The 18,684-nt window shown below is 38.9% G+C and overlaps 2 protein-coding genes across 2 annotated transcripts; one reads left to right on the top strand and one right to left on the bottom strand.

The window, feature by feature from the left end:
- Positions 1–238: 238 nt before the first annotated feature.
- On the bottom strand, positions 239–2,332 carry cfap276 (cilia and flagella associated protein 276; the record flags this gene model as incomplete). The annotated part of the gene is made up of 5 exons (XM_083769710.1): positions 239–309; positions 540–652; positions 817–932; positions 1,038–1,157; positions 2,303–2,332. 5 exons carry the CDS (start codon positions 2,330–2,332, stop codon positions 239–241), a joined length of 450 nt encoding a protein of 149 aa, XP_083625836.1.
- Positions 2,333–2,360: 28 nt separating this feature from the next.
- elapor1 (endosome-lysosome associated apoptosis and autophagy regulator 1) lies at positions 2,361–18,650 on the top strand (the record flags this gene model as incomplete). Its single annotated transcript, XM_083769709.1, has 22 exons — positions 2,361–2,444; positions 5,080–5,200; positions 5,378–5,558; positions 5,839–5,986; positions 6,066–6,146; positions 6,512–6,617; positions 7,035–7,184; positions 7,551–7,639; positions 8,116–8,302; positions 9,151–9,279; positions 9,587–9,677; positions 10,703–10,808; positions 11,156–11,278; positions 12,022–12,273; positions 12,572–12,751; positions 13,827–13,977; positions 14,451–14,544; positions 15,702–15,803; positions 16,050–16,176; positions 16,320–16,498; positions 17,154–17,319; positions 17,649–18,650. 22 exons carry the CDS (start codon positions 2,361–2,363, stop codon positions 17,739–17,741), a joined length of 2,940 nt encoding a protein of 979 aa, XP_083625835.1. The 3' UTR covers positions 17,742–18,650.
- Between the last annotated feature and the right edge of the window lie 34 nt (positions 18,651–18,684).

Below are 18,684 nucleotides of genomic sequence, written 5' to 3'. Positions count from 1 at the left end.
TCCCGGTCCCGACACCAGGGCCCGTCACGAGACACATTAGCTGCATTATCTGGCTGTAGTTATAGTGTTGAGTATGGAGGAAGCATCTTGCCATTTACCCCACTAACACCGGCATTCAAAATGGTCATCCCTGTAGAATGTACAAATTAAAACAATACAAATATCCAGTTAAATAATTACTTTATTTCTGGGGTTCTTAGTTGGAGAACATAATATACATGTAATGTGAATTCACTCTTTAAGTGCAGTAGAAGCCACCATCATGCTTCCTTGAATACCCCCTGTTTGTAGAGGCATTGTGGTGAGACTCTGTGAAGAGAGAGGTCATTGTATCACTATTTAGGAGCACACTGTTCAAAATGTCCAAGGCTAGAAACAAATTCTGCAAATGTAAAAAGAAAGAAAGTGTAATGTGTGGGTGTGAGTGACATGTTTGGACAATGGTCTGACAGTACTCAAAGATACAATGGTTTGATGGCTAATAGATTTGACTAAAATCAAGCTGTTCCACTGATCATAACAATACAAGTAAACCTTACCTATTGATCCCTGAATGCTGTAAATGGAGCATTTTGGCAAGCTGACCCACATCTTGATATCTTTCTCCAGATAATGGTGTGGGACTATCCCTTTTTCGTTCTTCAGTTCCCCCCTGTTAAGTACATGACATAGGCTACTTCAACTTGTGATTCAGTTGAGTAACAGGAGTGAGTGGCCACTGGCAAGGGTGTTAATGTGTCCTGAATCAAGAGGGTGGCTCGCAATTCACTGTTCAATGCTCCAATTTATTATTCCTGCTTGTTTGTGAACACCTACCCATGGTCCTGGGAAACTGTCTCCCTCTGATATAAACTCTGGCTCTTCGATTGGAGGAATTCTTTGTGGTGGTCGTAAATGGATTTCAGATGGAAGTCGAGGCTGTCTTTTGGAGGCTGAAGAGGAAAATTACACTTAAGGTTTTAGGTGTATTGAGGGTGTATTCATGTATTGTGATGCATTTTGCATTGACATGTTACAGTTTATAGATATAGACTTACCTCTTGGTCATCATAATATATAACACCCCGGCGGATGCTGGCCAAAGTTCCTTTGTCATACAGACGACTCCATGGTTCCTCATTTTGGGCAATGTGGGTCGGTTTATCAAATGGCTCTCTCTGTTAAATTGGATAAGATGTATATGTGTAGTGGTCGCGGATGAGATTAAGAAATTGCTGCCCTTTTAAATAAAGAAAGAAAAAAAAATATATATAGCAGATGTAGACCTAGCAATGTTTGATGCGATGAGTTCAGCATCGTTTCAATGTAAGTATAAAAAATGTGACATGAATGGATGTATGCAAATTGCATATATCCAGTATATAGTATACTCACTATACTGGTGTAAGTAATTTAGGCTACAAATGAAAAGTTAATCAATAAGTCAACCCAAACACTTTTCTCTAATTCTGTGACTCACATAGGTCTATATTATATAGCCTAAAGCAAAACCTACCTCTTGTCGCATACATCCAGCAAAAGAGTGATCGTTTTCAAATCTGGGGAATGGAAATGGGTCTCTCTTTGACATTCTCAATGTGACCACGAAGTTTCAGAGATGAAAATAATCATTTGCTATGCAACGGCGTTCTTTTTTTGCAGCCAGACTTGAATGTTTACATCTGGGTTGCTTAGCAACCAGTCTTGATGAAACCCTTTCACAACTGCTGAAGCTCATGTTTCATAGGTCTTGTGTAGCTAATAATATAGGCTAATACATTTCTTTAAATTATTAGTAGTAGGCCTACATATCTTATATGTCTACAAACTATTACAAAATAACAAATCAATTAAATACATGATGTGATGTATGAATAAAATATTAATTTAAAAAATATCTTGTTAGCATGAACATAAAGTTTTAGCATTATCATTATTATTATTAGCATAATAGCTAACTCAACACTAACTCAAAAATGGTGATACAATTGATTAAAGGACATTTAGCTTTTTATGAACACCGTTTAGGATTGATTAATTGATTGATTGAAGTATTTATTAACAGTTTGCAGAATTACATGACTGTTCTATGTAATGAAAGATAGCTGTATTGTCTCTTGTTTGATAGTTACTTTAATTGACACATGTATAATAGTCCAAACAATAATCGAACATCCATGAATAAAAACTTTAATAAATATACAAAAATACATCGTCCGTCAATAAGGCCCCTCTCTGTGTATTGAGACAATTAGCCAATCACCTCTCTGTATTCAGTTCAAAGAGAGGCCGCCTACTGTGTTTAGTTAGTGATATGTCACACCTGCAGCGGTCTATGGCTCTGTTGGTGCATATCGCCGTTGTGCAGCAGTCCTGGAACGATGCTACGGAGCCAAGTCTACCTGTGTCACTTTCTATGGCTCTTTTTTGTTCAAACGCATGCGGATTTACCTATGTGTAAAGAGGTGAGGAGAATAACATTAACATTTCTTATTGTTTAATTTTAATACTTTATTAACAGTTCGCAGAAAAAGTATAAGAAAGTAGGCATACAGTTCAATGCAAGGTCTGCTATAGGATTAAACCCAAGAAAGCCGCTATGGCTTGTTGTTTCCATTGGGGTCCTTCATATTCAATTAATCAGAAAAGCTTCATGTCAATCCTATGTCATGAATTTTGTATTTTCTTTTTTACTTTATTGAGTCAATCACATGTACAATTCCTTGTAAGATATATACATTTATCTTACATTTATCTGTAAAGAGGGTACAGGCTATATGTGAGAGAAAGTGAAAATTTTAAGAATGTATTTGGCCTACTGTTAAAAAGCAACAAGCAATATTTGAACATATTGACAACAAAACTATGACTACAGCTCATGACATAAGTGTGTTAAGGCACTAATTGCAACTATTTCACGCCATTACTTATTTATAATGATGCTGTGTATTTGTTATCATTCATTCATAACATCATGCTAGCTGTGGTTTTGTCTTGTAGTGTTCTAAGCAAAATGTATAGTCAGGTAAAGGGGGTAGCATAATCAATTCTCAAAGCAGGCTTATCAGGGAAAGGGGTAGGCTACTGAAGTGTAATAAGTGTTATTTTTTCTTCTTCCTTAAACATCTCAAACAGAAACTTAACAGGCCTATACTTAGGCCTATAATTAGTAGCCAGGCTGAGAAATTATAAGTGACATTTTTATTATCAAAATAATCCAAATATCATGTTTTACCCGCTCTGTGTTTGCCATTAATAGTCACATGAAGGCTCTACTTTCACTTGTCTCTTTAGTTTAAACTTCATGGTCAGTAAAAGCAATATGAAATAATGGTTTATAATGAAAGAAGAAGAAATATGAATATACACAGTAATACCCATCTTCGTGAAATTGAATCAGACACCATGGCACTGCTAAAATATAGGCCTATAGTCTTATTAAGTTCAGTTCAGTAGGCAGGTCTCCCCCCTCATGCACAGAGTGGTTTCTGTGGGAAACAGCCATATGTCAACCTTGTCTGTATTTGAAGCACTAAACCAATTTGTCATCACAACCATGTTTGCGTTTTGCCAAAGTCCCTACATGAAGCGATGAAGCATATTCAGCATGTCTACGCTGCTGCTCTACATCTTTCCCTATACACAGTTTCTAAATATTTGCATAACAACCTTAACATTTGATAAAGGAGTAACTTTTTTTTATCAGTACAGTGCAGGAGTTGTATCACTGAAAGTGTGCCTTAGGCCTATCTATGTAGAAACCAAATGTGTTGGAACAGTTAACAACAGATATTATACCTACCTATTTAGCTCAAAGGGAGTAAACCATGGTATTATTTAGGACCACCTGCATAGAGTCTTATAATGATGACTAGTACTACCCCTGGACAACATGTGCTTTCTGCTGCTTCTAGTCATTTGACCCTCAGACACCCTGGTCACAATGTCCTGTTGCCTTGGTTTCCTCATGTTTGTAGAAAGGAGGCGATTAGACCAATTTGATACATTTTTACATTGAATCCCTTGACCCAGACCGTTGTTCATCTGATACCCTGACCACAGCTAATGTAGCAGCACTAATCAAAAACACAGGCTCGTTTATGGGTGTGTTTGTTAACTATTAATCTCACGTGGATCAGTGTGTGGGCTACGTTTACTTTGCTAAAGTGGTCTTCTTGGACTGCAGGCTAATTGCTTTAGACCAGTTCCCAAATATTAAGACTGCAGGCCTTTGTGGGGTGTTACAAACTGCAAGATAAGCTCTGCTCTAATGTTATTTGAAAACACCCCACGTCATTAGCAACTGTTAGCAACCCATCGAATATGTAGGCCTACAGCAAACTCATATTGTCCTCATGCCCTGAAGTAGGCTGAAACATCAATGAAATTAAACGTTGGCGGAAGGTTTGGGTTTAATCATCATTCGTTTCCCCTTGACTAAGTAAATAAACCCTAGGGGTAGTCTAGTACTCTAGTTTTACAGAATTGTCTCACATCCTTGATGACAGAGATTAAGACAACAGGTGAGACAGCCTTCTGGGTAAATATTGGCTATTAGCTTTTGTTTGGAAAAGAGGTTGGCCCCATTTTGTGACAAATATAATTTATACATTTAGTGTTCTTAGTTATGTCATAAGTCACTATTGAGAATGATATTTTAGTCTGTATTAACATTTTACCCTACAGAGGTTTCTGATAAGGTTTTGTTGTGTTTAGTTGGGCTCACAATTTACTGTGCAAATGAAGAATAGCCTAAGCTTCAGTTACCCCCCTAGATCACCATTACATGCAACTAGGAATAGTCAAGGCACGGTCCCCAACGTTTTGCTGTTGACGGTTTTTGTAAAAGAAATTCCAAATTGTCCCCAAAATTGATTTTTATTCATTATTTTTCTGTAAATATAATTAATTAAATCGATTAGTTCGATTAGCTCTTGCAACCCACATCAGTTTGCAAATCAAGATACGGATATAGGGACTGGTGTTGTTATGACTAGAGTGGTCATTCCACCACCTGAGTAACAAGACCAGGTCATTCAAGATAAGAGAGATCCAAGCAGCATGTGAAACCACACCTGTGATTTTATTTTCTTCTTGCAGTCCGACTTCCACTTTGAGTACACAGAATGTGATGTCCTTGGGTCCAGATGGAGAGTGGCTATTCCAAACAAGCCTCACACATGCACAGGCCTCCCAGATCCTGTCAAAGGCACTCAATGCAGTAAGCATCCCTTTCTTACACATGTTGTTTAATCTTCTACAAGCCTTTAGTCAGTTTAGTGAATACTCTGTGTCATTGTATCACCGTGTAAATCATTGGATACTGGATAGACATTTCATTATAATTACCTAATTCCTTTTAATTGCTGAACTTTTCTTCTTTTATTTCTTCATGTAGCTTTCTCCTGTCATGAAGGAGAGTTCCTTGACATGAGCTCTCAGCAATGTCACAAGTGTTCTGCAGGGACCTACTCTTTGGGCACAGGTGTGGCGGTCGATGAGTGGGGCAGCCTGCCAACTGGTTTTGTAACTCATGGAATTAACATAAACTATGGAGAGAGCGACTTAAACTGCTCAAGGTTTGTATACTTCCCACTTGGTTGTTTTCTCAAACATTTAAAAGGGTTTTACTGACATTTGACACATATTTCAAAAACACACAAACCTAACCTAATGTACGGTAACCTAACCTAAACATTGTTTCGGTTTAAGGAGCATCTATCTGTTCCTGATGTCTGTTACTGATTCTTTTTCATTATCTTTGGCGTGTGTGTGTGTGTGTGTGTGTGTGTGTGTGTATGTGTGTGTGTGTGTGTGTGCGTGCGTGCGTGCGTGTGCGTGCTTTTTTTTTTTACACAGCTCAACCTGGGTACCAAAAGTTGACTACATTGCCTCAAACATAGACGAGTGTAGTGCCACGCTGTCTTATGCTGTGAACCTGAAGAAATCTGGAACTGTGTCCTTTGACTATTTGTATCCCGACAACAACGTGTACTTTGAGTTCTTTGTAAGTGCTTCACAATGACTGAATGTCTGCTCTTGTCGAACACTAAAGGATAACTAATGGGTAATCTCCTCTGGTTCAGGTTCAGAATGACCAGTGCCAGTCTACAGATTCTGAAAACCGGTGGATGAAGACCTCAGAGAGTGACTGGAGTCACTACAATGTATGTCTGGCTGTAGCTTCAGCACAAATTTCAAATAAATGCCCTATTTTATAAGTGTTGCGTTGTGAACTTTAAGACCTGCTATTTTCAATATTTTTGAAAATCTTTGAAGAAGCTAGGTCATGCCCAAATTAGGAATGCCAGGTTAAATGTGGTTAAGTCTGTCTGTGGGTTTCGTATAATATTTATAAGAAAAGTAACGGTTTTGGACAAAAGAAGGTTTCCGTCCGACAGTGACGACATAGCAATACCAGAACAAGGCTTTGTTTTCGCTCGGAGAGCTTAGATGTGCATTAACCTTTGTTTGTAGTCCTCTCTGGGTTGTCTCTTTCCTCTCTCATTTGTTTCATTTCCACTCTGCACAGGTAAAGTTGAACAAAGGCAGCAACGTTCTCTATTGGAGAACCACTGGATTTGACCTGGCAGGAAGTGCTGTCAAACCTGTACTGGTGAAAAACATTGCCATATCAGGTAGAGAGAGTTAATGTTGTTTTAATGGTTAAATAAATATATTTAAAATTGAATACCTATAATCTACAAGTGGCAAGTCAACTGAACACAATCACATAAATCGTAGTCTTACAAATTGACTGATTGTTGTTTTATACATCATACGTGGAAGTGATGTTAACAAACTCAGCTTCTCATTTAAATGCAGTATGTACTGTACCTCTTTTAGCCTTTCCTTTCATTATATTGTTTTACTGCATTGATCTACAGTAAAAACGGTGATTCTGGTTGTTATGTTTTTGTACTGCTTTCTGCTTGACTTGATGTAAAATACCTTGTAAAATCTGTTTATGAAAGTTTGTTTATTATTATTATTATAAAATAATATAAAATGAGAAATCATGATTTATTATACTATTTATTTATTTATTTATACAGGGGTGGCTTACACGTCTGAGTGTTTTCACTGTAAACCTGGCACCTACAGTGCAAAGCCAGGCTCTGCCCGCTGTACCCCATGCCCTACTGACTCCTACTCCAACAAGGGCGCCACTGTATGCCAGCAGTGTGCAAAAGAACAATATGCAGGTATGTTTGCCTTTCTAATGCTTTGTCCACAAAGAGCAATCACATTCCCTTATACCAGTGTGTGTGAAGTGACTTAACTGTACACAGTAAAGTCCTGTTAATGTTAATTTAACTCAACTCGCTGAGTTACGAATGGATATATAAATTAATGTTGAGAAGTTTTACTGTGTACAATCAGTTAGTGAATCAGGCCTTTGCATGTACTCACATTAAGTCAATTGCAATGTAGTATGCAAATGTGTACTAGTTAAGTTTGTACAAGTCGTCTCGGTTTGACGGTATCAGTCGATCTTAACGTGAGCTGTGTGTTTTTCCTCCTACCTGCTGGCTCTTTTTCCCTCTGGGCTTGGACTATTATTGTTCCAGAGGTTGGTTCAGGGAGCTGCAAACCAAGACCGGCATGTATTAACAGTGACTACTTCTACACCCACACTCCATGTGACTCCAAGGGACAGGTACAGACTATAGAGCCAAAGGACATGTCATGTAGTGAGGTCAGGGAAGTTCAGGAGAGGTAAAACCACAGTGGACTCCTACAATATGAATTGTCTTCTCCCCCCCGTTTTTTTACACGGCTCAGTTGATTACAGGCAGGCACAGCCATCTGGTGCAACTATTAGGTTTCCTTAAATATAAATGGTCTGGAGGGGTTTTGTTCAAACACGCATATGCCATCAGCAGCTTATTTCATCTATTCATTAAGTCACTGTGTGAGCCTCAGAGTAGACTAGAGGTAAAACAAAGTACAATACTTTATTATTCATGTATCTGTATAGAGTCTGTACTTTTTCACTTGCACTTGAGAGTAAGGAAGTCGTATCAGTTATTTTACTTTTACCAGAGTCATTTTATAATTTATTAAGTATTTATTTTATACTTTTACTTATATTACTTATATAGAAAGTGTGTACTTTTGCTACCTCTGCTTCAGACCCAGCTCATGTACAAATGGATTGAACCTAAGATTTGTAGTGAGAGTGTTAAAGGAGCCGTGAAGCTACCTGCTTCAGGGGAGATGAAGAATTGCCCTCCGTGTAACCCTGGCTTCTTCGTCAGAAACACCACCACCACCACCACCTGTGAACCATGCTCTAATGGTTTATACTCCAATGGAACAGGTACCTCACAGCCATGCATTTAATCTTTACAACTGTACTTTATCTTCTATCCGGTATAACATTCAAACAAATGAAAAACACTTTGGAGCCAATATCTCTTTGACGGTTATGAGTTTGCACTTGTTGATAAAAGCTATAATGATGTGGGCTTATCAGATAATTATATTCAAGGTGACATTCATTCTACCTAGGGAGGCATAATTATGGGCAAAGAAAACTGAAATATTTAGCCTAGACATTGTGATCACAATAAAATGTCCACATACAGTATATGATTTTTTTTTGAATTTCACATTAATGTCTTAATGTTTGTCCAAAACCAAGGACCACAATGGAAATAAGTCGCTGACTTTATTTATCCTTGATGTTACTGTGAGAAGCATGTAGCATGTGTTTTTCTTAAGTATCATGGACATTCTATGTGAAAGGAAATGCATTATTGTTAATTTTATATCAATATAGTTGTGACAATTATCTGTATAAAGGTTATATTCATCCTCTTGTAAGTCCTTCACCGTAATTGGCAGCTGGAGCATAGTAGAAACTTCATGAGACTGCAGGAATCTGCAGACTTTTAGACCACCAAGAGTAAATGCATAAAAAGTAGTAGGCCTATTGAAATGTTTGTCAGCTGGTATTTTCACATTTGCACTTTTCTGCACAGTTGCACAGGTGTGTGGATGGCTGAATAAATGCCTCAAAAATAATAAAATAAGTTTCTGCCTGAGCTTTACCGTGGCTCATGAAATATACATTTGCATTTTGCAATGTTCTAATCTAATGTTAGCATATTCATGTGCTTGAACAGTGCAGTCTAATACAATAACACATCATACGTATATTGACAGCTTGCGCCAAGTGCCCTGTTGGCACAGAGCCAGTGGTGGGGTATGAATACAAATGGTGGAACCAGATGCCCAGCAACATGAAGAGCTCTGTCTTCAATCGAGAATACGGCGACTCTGAGCGGACCACAGGTGCGAGCTCTCATCTCATTTGTAAAAACAATTCAGTTAATTTGTTTGCATTTGTCATTTGAGTAATTTATTGTTAATTATGGTTTTGTGCAATAATTATAAAATAGGGTTTCATTTTCAATAACTAAATTGCTTTACAAATTCAGTGAAAACAATTCTATTTGTAGGAATTTTCACAACAGTGCCAAAGACTGAGAATAAATTACACTAAAGATTGGGATAAAATAATGTTTTGATCAATGAGTGAAATGTCCCTATAAAACCATCACATAATAATGGCAATTCTCTATCTCTATTGTTGTAACAGCGTGGGAAGTGGCTGGGGAGTACATATACACCACCCCTGGAGATGAAGACACTGACTACCTGTTGCTCACACTCAATGTCCCTGGATACAGGTGGGCTGAGCAGTTCAGATCATATGTATTATACAGTACACTGTATAATTATGCTTTTGAAGTTTTGATTTTGTACAAACCTTCTAGGGATGCGCCAATAGGAAATGTCTGACCAATCCGATAACCGATATCAACATTTCTGTTATGGTCGATAACGGATATTTACAGATCTTATCTGTGTAAAACATGTTCAAATTTTGTCCATTTTGATATACATAAAAACAAACGGTGAATTTTAACAAGCAATATTTATTCCAAGACTAGGAATACAGCATATGGACATTTTGGCCCATATCCGAACAGAATATGGGCATATTAATTATATAGGGGGATTATTCATTATGTGAGTTTAAAATATGTTAAAGAAAATATGACATGTACAAAGGATAGGCATCAATAAGCTTTGAGCTTCAGCCTATGCCTTTTCGATCAACTATAAGAGAATGTGAATATTTTACGTAATGATTTATGTTACACTGTTGAATTGATCGAAATAAACTAAAAAAAAATGTAATATTTAAATTTAAAAAATGTCCAACTTGTTGATCCTTTTGGAATCACAGTAAACACTGTTTCATCATCATCATCACAAAAGGCCTTTTCAGCTTCACATTCCAACATAACTATTTTAAATAGTAATATTGCATTTTTAAGGCTGATATTGCAGATACTGATGATGATGATATACTATCCAGTTCTCTCCCTCTCCTGGTGGAGGGACTTGCAATGATGTCCTAACTAACTAGCTAACTAGTTAGAACCTAACTAGTGTGCAGTCTACTTCAACAATCTTTATTGACATAAATTCACGTTAGTCAACCAATAGGTATTCTACTCGAGACTAGTGGTATAAATCTCTCAATGAAATTGTTGGGAGACCACCTCCAACCACCTACAATGTGCTACAATAACATACAATGCTACATTAACATACTCTCTCATACAGATTTATTAAAATAATGTTTTATTCATTAAAACAGTCCTGGATTGTATTTAAAAATACTGTATGCAATGTATCTCCGCAGACTGCCTCAATCCATGGCCAAAGACAGTGAGAGGCCTGAACTCTCTCGGATCACCTTCGTCTTTGAGACCATGTGTAGTGGCCGTTGCAGTCTGTTTTTCTTGGCGGTAAGGGGAAAAGGCAACAACATATCATGCATTTTGTCACGACTACAGTACACTCCATCGTTGTACAACCAGCGAGTCAGTTTGCGCTGCCCTTGATTCACTGATGCACAAACCACATCATGACAACCCCAGGTTCAAGTTCACTTCATGAACTGTATTGCATTTTAATGTAGCCCTGTCTCTCTTAAGCCTGGGTTATTTATGAAATTAATGAATCAGATTTAATCAATAAACGAATGAAATAAATCAGGCTTTAGCTGAAGTATCTAACGCAGCAGAAATTACTTGTGAAATAAAAGTTCCATTTGAAATGAGTGTAATTATAGTACCTGAATGCACCTCTCCAGGGTTATAGTGCTGTGGAGCACTGGACTGGCAGCAGCAGCAAACAGTCCTACTCCTACCTGATAAAGGACAACAGCACCATCAGCTTCACCTGGACATTCCAACGCTCAGAGAATTCCAGCACGGTAAGACTGGACTGCACGTTGCTCACTACTACATCTATGCTTAACCCACTGAATCATGGAAACCATCTGTGTCATTTTAGATTTTAGCTATGCGCATATATATATATATAGCAACATACTATATTTGAGTGGTGCAACCACTCCCTTACGGAGCTATGTGTGTGGGTGGCTGGCTGGGTATGAGCACGAAAACAGCATGGTTGTTTTTCACCACCTGTGTGCAACCTAACGCACACACAAACAGAAACGCACGTATTAACTGTATATATGATGCTTTCGGGTGTGCCAGTACAGTACAGTACAGTACAGTACAGTACAGTACAGTACAGTACAGTACAGTACAGTACAGTACAGTACAGTACAGTACAGTACAGTACAGTACAGTACAGTACAGTACAGTACAGTACAGTACAGTACAGTATAGGGACCGCCACACGGTAACTCTGTCATTTCTCAACCGTTTTGGACGCGGGGCGGCACGCCGGAAACCGGCCCGGTCCCCTGGGTGCGTTCCTGGGGTCTGGATCAGCCCCCCCCCTGGGAACCCCCACACGGAGTTGCACCACTCACTTCACACGGGTGTGATTTTTTAATTCTGCCTCAGGTGTAAAGGCTTTAGTTTTTACCTCAGAATTCCATTATTGAGTTTATCTCCTGCCCTGCTTTATTTTAAACATGCTTCTGCATGTGTCGAGTAGCACTGCTACTGAATGCTACCTAAAGGAATGTATTTTATTTCGTAGAGTCAATACAGTGATGATGTGGCCAAGATCTACTCTATCCATATCACCAATGTGATCGGTGGGGTGGCCTCCCAATGTCGCCACTGCGCTTCCAAGACTGGTTCTGCCTGTGTACCCTGTCCATCTGGTCACTACATGGTCAATGGCACTGGTCTGTGTAAGAAATGTCCAGCTAACACCATCATCAGGCCTGAGCAGCCTGTAGGAGAGTCTGCCTGTATTCCGTGTGGACCGAACACTGACAGAAACAAGGTACGGCAAAACAAATACATCCCTTTACACACATTTATCAGTCTACTGTATGTACAGTAGTTGGCACTCAACTTCCCCATACGTATGTATCTGTATATAGTATATACAGATACATATGGGGAAGTTGAGTGTATACTGTATATACTATACAGTATATATCTATGGATATTCTCGGACAAATCATTTTTGTCACTATCTATTTAGCTCTTCTATCAATTATATTGTCATGTAATTAATTGTCCCATATATTATAAATACGTCAAATTAATTTCCTGTTTGCTTGCTGTCCATCCTCCAGGCTCACTCAGCTTGTCTCAGTGACTGTACAGTGGATGTGCAGAGCAGCGGTGGTAGGGAGCCCCTGCACTATGATTTGACCTATCTGGCCAATGGCACTAGTTTCCAGAGCAGCCCGCGCTTTACCAACAAAGGCCTCCGATACTACCATCACTTTACTGTGGGTCTGTGTGGTAAAGAGGTGAGGAGATAGATTACAATTTACACAGTATAATAATATTTGAATATTGCCACAAGTACTACGAGTGCATGTAAATGCCAGAAAAAACAATGACTTTGGCACATAAATTAAATGGTTGCATTGGATACAAACCTGAATGGACACCAAATTGTATAACCAGAATGTAATAGTAAAAGCACAAGGTGAACTCATAGTGCATGTAAATGCCAGATATATATATTACAATTTCAATTACAATTTAGGCATTTAGCAGACGCTCTTAATCGAGAGTGATTTACAGTAAGCAAGAACAAAAACATGGTAATTCAAATACATAAAAATAGTCATCAAGACTCATACGTAAGCTAACAGTGGAATATCTATATAATGAAACAATGCATATACACTACTAACAGTGGAATATCTATATAATGAAACAATGCATACACTATAGAGTGCTATGTCTACATAAAATGCTATCTAAATTACATAAATTGTGCCTTAATTTGCATACGCCTGTAAAGTCACCAAGGCTAGGGCAAGTGCTACAGTAAATCCTACAGGCTAAAATGGAATCTGAAGAGGTGGGTTTTCAGACTACGGCAGAAGATTGGAGTGAGTCTGCAGTTCTGATTGCAATGGGAAGTGCATTCCATAGTTCTGGAGCCAGAAGGGAGAAGAGTTTGGGACGTGTGGGGCGTTGTCACTGTGTTTTTAGTGAGTGTACTTCCAGCTTCCCTGCGTTGGCTGATCTGAGTGAGCGGTAGGGTTTGTAGGGATCGATCAGACTATGCTTTGAAGGCCAGCATCAGAGTTTTGTACTCTGTGCTGGCAGCAACCGGGAGCCAATGGAGGGAGCGGAGAAGGGGGGAGACATGTGAGAATTTTGGCTGGTTGAAGACCAAGCGAACTGCGGCATTCTGAATCAGTTGGAGAGGCTTAAGTGTGCATGCCGGTAGGCACACAAGGAGATAGTTTATATAGATAAGTTAGTTAAAATTATGAGCTTGACACAGCTTTTTGTAGCGTTTAGTTTAACATGTCATGAATCATGATACCTAACCTGTGACGTTACTGCCCTGTGTTTCTCTTATAGGGCAGAGAGCTGGCAACCTGTGTAGACAACGTAACAGAGACCCCGAAGGAGCTGAAAGGTTATGCCTGCCAATCCACGGTGGTGCCCTCTGGCATCAGAGGCCAGAGTGTGGTGTCTTCACAACCCTTTGTTATCGGTGACACGCTCATTGGTATGGGATGAGCATCGTTAACCACATGAACCCTATAGCGTCCTTATTCTGAAGCGATCATTCAGCAAAAAAAGCTGATCTTTAGGGCGCGTTCTGAAATAACTCACTGAGCACACAGTGCAATGCAAACTAATAAGGCGAGTGTGCTCCTGTGCGGTATTTCCAAACGCGCCCTTAAGCTCATAAGTCATAACACATCGCTACTTGACACATCATGAGTTTAGATTGGCTAATTTCTGCAAAGATATTTAGTAGTGTAAATTGGAGTGTTAATTTAACTCAGAGAGTTTACAAATGTAACATTTAATTACATACCATGGATAAATTACACAGAGGATTTTTACTGTGCAGGATATGCGTAGTTTGGTTCTAGGTTGAACAACAAACAAATTATTGAATGTACATTTTAATGCTATATTTTATTAATATATATTTATTAAATACACAGAATTTCTCTTGTTTTTTGTGTATAGGTGTTACCACTGATACAGCCCTGGGCCACATGTCCTCTCCTAAACAGATATTTCCCACACAGTCCAGTCTGCCGGATGTGATATTCTATTACAGGTCATTATACTATTTTGTATTCATTTGCATACATTGTTCTTCTCCTTCATTTGCTGTGGTGTTTTCTGTTTTATTCCGCTATACTTAGATGATGCTTTGTTATTGCTAGTATGCAAAAGTATAAAATGTAATTGCGAACGCAGTGATTGCGAATTCAGTGAGCACTAACTATGAGACCCTGCAGATCATGTCTGTCTGTCTGTGTGTCTGTCCCGCTGTGACACCACCCGCCCGCCACCAGAGGGCGCAGCTGTAGCACACACACACACACACACACACACACAGCTGCGTTCGCTTCCCGCGTTTGCGCGTCTTACTTGTTGTCTACTATAATTGCACATAGACGTTAACATGCTTTATATAACTAATAACTAATAACCAGTAAGACACCCTGAGGGCTTGCATGCATCCGCCTGGGTGACGGCAGACTGCTGGGTGAGCGCTGGCGCTTTGGCATGGGGGGTCAGATCAACATATGGAATGAATTATGTACTGGCCATATATGGAGCGTGTCTTGTGTACAGGGTTTGATGAGGTCAGATCAACATATGGAATGTCAGAACAGGTCAGCTCCATCCATATACAGTATGGAGATCTAAGGGTGGCAGCGGGGGCAGTGTCTTGAGTGTACAGGGTTTAATGAGGGCCCAGGTAGGGCCGGGCCTTAATTTCCGGGCCTGTTGAATGGACAGGTATCATTCAAAAAGAAGACATCGAAGAGGATGGACGGGTGGGGTAGGATCAACATATGGAATGTCAGGTCAGTTCCATATATGGAGATGTAAGGGTTTGAGGTTTGAGGTCAGATATAGAGTTGCTGGCCGGCTCCATATATGCAGATCTAGGTGATGATCCAGTCTTCTCCATGTATGGCTATCCAGGGTTTGATGAGGTCAGTGTCGTGACTAGTGATCTTCATATATGGAGACGGGCCGGCCATATATGGTGGCGTGATGTGTCACGAGGTGACAAAATCTAAATCTAAATGTCTCAATCGAAGAGCAGGGAGACAAAATACAACCACCCCAATTGTATAAGTTATATTTTATTAACATGCTCTACCATACAGATTGGACAAAATTGCATTTTCTTCCCCAAAAATGTCTCACATATTGCTGCTTTAATTAATAACTTGACATGATACATTACATTTGCAGGTCTAGTGAGACAACCCAGGCTTGTAAACAAGGAAGGTCAACCACTATCAGACTGAGATGTGATCCCACGGTGACAGCCAAAAACCAAATCACTCTGCCAAGGTACTTTACACTATGACTCACTTGAACGTTTGACCTCTGAAGAGTTACACAGACAGAACTGGTCTTGCCCATAGAGTTATATATAATCGGTCTTGCGGCTGCCACTCACAATACTTGGCACTTGCTTGTCACATGCTGCTGAACAGTCCACTATGGAAAAAGTGGCCCCTTGTGGATGACTTGTGAAAATACAGCTATTGTTCCTTGCATTCACTTTTTTATTGGTGTTGCTTTTTTTTGTTACAGCAATTGTTCAGAAGGGACATGTGATGGGTGTTCCTTCCACTTCCTATGGACGAGCCAGCATGCATGTCCGCTCTGCACTAAGAGCCACTACAGAGAGATTGTCAGTGCATGCATCCAGGGAATACAGGTAATGTAGCTGTGGCCTGTACTAGAAATAACTAAGACATTATGAAACACCTGACCTTACTATCTGAAGCAAATCAGCTACTCAGTGTGTGTGTGTGTGTGTGTGTGTGTGTGTGTGTGTGTGTGTGTGTGTGTGTGTTTCAGAGAACCACATATGTGTGGCATCAGCCCTTGCTGTGCTACGGTGGAGTGTCTTTGCCGGCACAAAAAGTCAATGGCTGTGTGACCCTGGATTTCTGGCTTAAGTTTGGGCTTTCCACGGGAACAGTGGCTGCTGTGCTGCTCATTGGTATTAGTTGTTACTTCTGGAAGAAGACACGCAAGTAAGATTCAACAATAATTATTTTATTCCTTTGTGTGTTGTAATTACTATATTTCTCAAGTAGAGTTTAGAAATAATAAACTGAGAAATAACTTAATTTAATATTCAGACTGTATGTATTATATCCAGTTTGCCTTTTTCGTATCAAGGTTATTTATTACTTAGTGTAACAAAAAACGAATTTATATAACCAGAGTCCAGAACTAAGATTGGCAAAAGGTATACTGAACTATACAAATCAACTGTGTGAAAATTTAACCTTGGATAGAAAAAGTACAGCCTATGCCTATTTGATTTAGGCTAACAAGTATTTTGTCTGTTCGTTCAAAATGCCTGATGTAACCATGAAACTCAAGATCACAAAATTTGACATCAAGATCTGCTTGAGCATTTATATACAGTAATGCAAAATATAATCTATATTTCTAAATCCTGAAATACATAGTGTATGCTTTGGTTTATTTGTGCATTCTTTTTAACAATTATTAAAATACTTTTATCACACTTTTTTATATTGCACTTTCTAGAACAAGGGTTATAATTGTGTCACTATAAAGAAGAAGAAGAAAATATAGACAGATACTACAGGGAAAATGTTAAATCAGCCAGGCTTATTATATTTAGACATTTTAATGGACATGTTATTCTCTCCTCAGGCTGCAGTATAAATATTCCAAGTTGATGATGACTACTGGGGATAAGGAATGTGAGCTGCCTGCTGCAGACAGTTGTGCCATCATGGAGGGAGAGGATGTAGAGGATGACCTCATATACCTCACTAAGAAATCATTTTTTACCAAAATCAAGTCCTTTTCAAGACAGGTTGGTTTAAACCCCTTTGGTGGTTCTTAGTTGCTTGTAATTTAATTTCTTCTACATTAAGAATCCTGTTTATATATATCATACACTCACACTGTCATGCACGCACGCACGCACGCGCGCACGCACACACACACACACACACACACACACACACACACACACACACACACACACACACACACACACACACACACACACACACACACACACACCCACCCACACTCTAACAACTCTATGTTCTCTGTGAAAGTATAAAACCAAATTAATCTGAACTAAACCTCTCAGATAATGTGGTAATTTTAATAATTATCATCTATAATTTCCCTCAGAGGACCTCAGATGGATTTGATTCGGTTCCACTGAAGTCGTCATCATCATCAGCAACCCTAATTGGAGATGACGATTGCTTTGATGACGATTAGTTCAGGGCGTGGACACATCTCTACCTGCTCACAGAGGAGAATGTTTTGAATAGAACCATACATCTTTGGATATTTCGTGTCTCCATAGGGTCAAAAACACGAACTGAAAATGTTGTATTGCAAAGATTTGATTATCCAGTATTTTGACTGGAATATGTGAATATATGAATTAGATGTTGTGACTTCATTTTATTTTATTTTATTTATTAGTTACAAATGTAAGTCTGTGAAAGATGGGATAAGACCATTAATGATCCTGTGAGGGAAATTCAGTTGCAAAAGACAGCACAGCAGGTGATGGGCGTGTTGCGGGCGTGTTCGAGTCCCGAGCCCGTCAGCCTTTGCCGCATGTCTTCCCCCATCTCTCTCCCTTTTCCTGTCTAATTACTGTACCCTATCAATAAAGGCAAAAACGCCAAAAAATACAGATATAATATCTAAAATACAGATTAAAGGTCAAAACAAAAGTACTGTATAGTTGCAGAGAACTGCAGTTCTTCGGTCAGTGATGTCAGTCAGTGTGGATGAGATATGGGGCTTTTCTATTAGGCCAGGAAAGGCAGTTTGTGTGGTATTTGTATACAGTTTTGTACATTTTGGGATACTTTTCATATAGGATGTGTTTCACAGTTGTTTTTAGGCCCATGTCATGCAGAACCTGTAAAAATGTTTACTTTGCAATAGTGTTCAGGAGACTATGATTATTATAAGACACTGTATAAGTGTGATTTTACATACAATAGTCTGTACTATATATGTATTCCTAAAGTAATGTCTTATGTTTAGATGTTCAGCCATTCTATCCTATTTTTTCTGTATGTAATACATACATGTATGTACAAAAGCTTTGATAGTAGTCTTACGACACCAAATTCAGGTTTACTTTTGCTTTTTACGAAATAAAATAATTTGTCTACAATTTGTTGTTTTCATTATGATCTGA

This window comes from Protomyctophum parallelum, assembly GCF_964188405.1.
Source record: "Protomyctophum parallelum genome assembly, chromosome: 7".
In the NCBI taxonomy this organism is placed as follows: Eukaryota; Metazoa; Chordata; class Actinopteri; order Myctophiformes; family Myctophidae; genus Protomyctophum; species Protomyctophum parallelum.
Note: the sequence above shows the minus strand (reverse complement) of the source record. Positions and strands in the feature narration are given on the sequence as shown.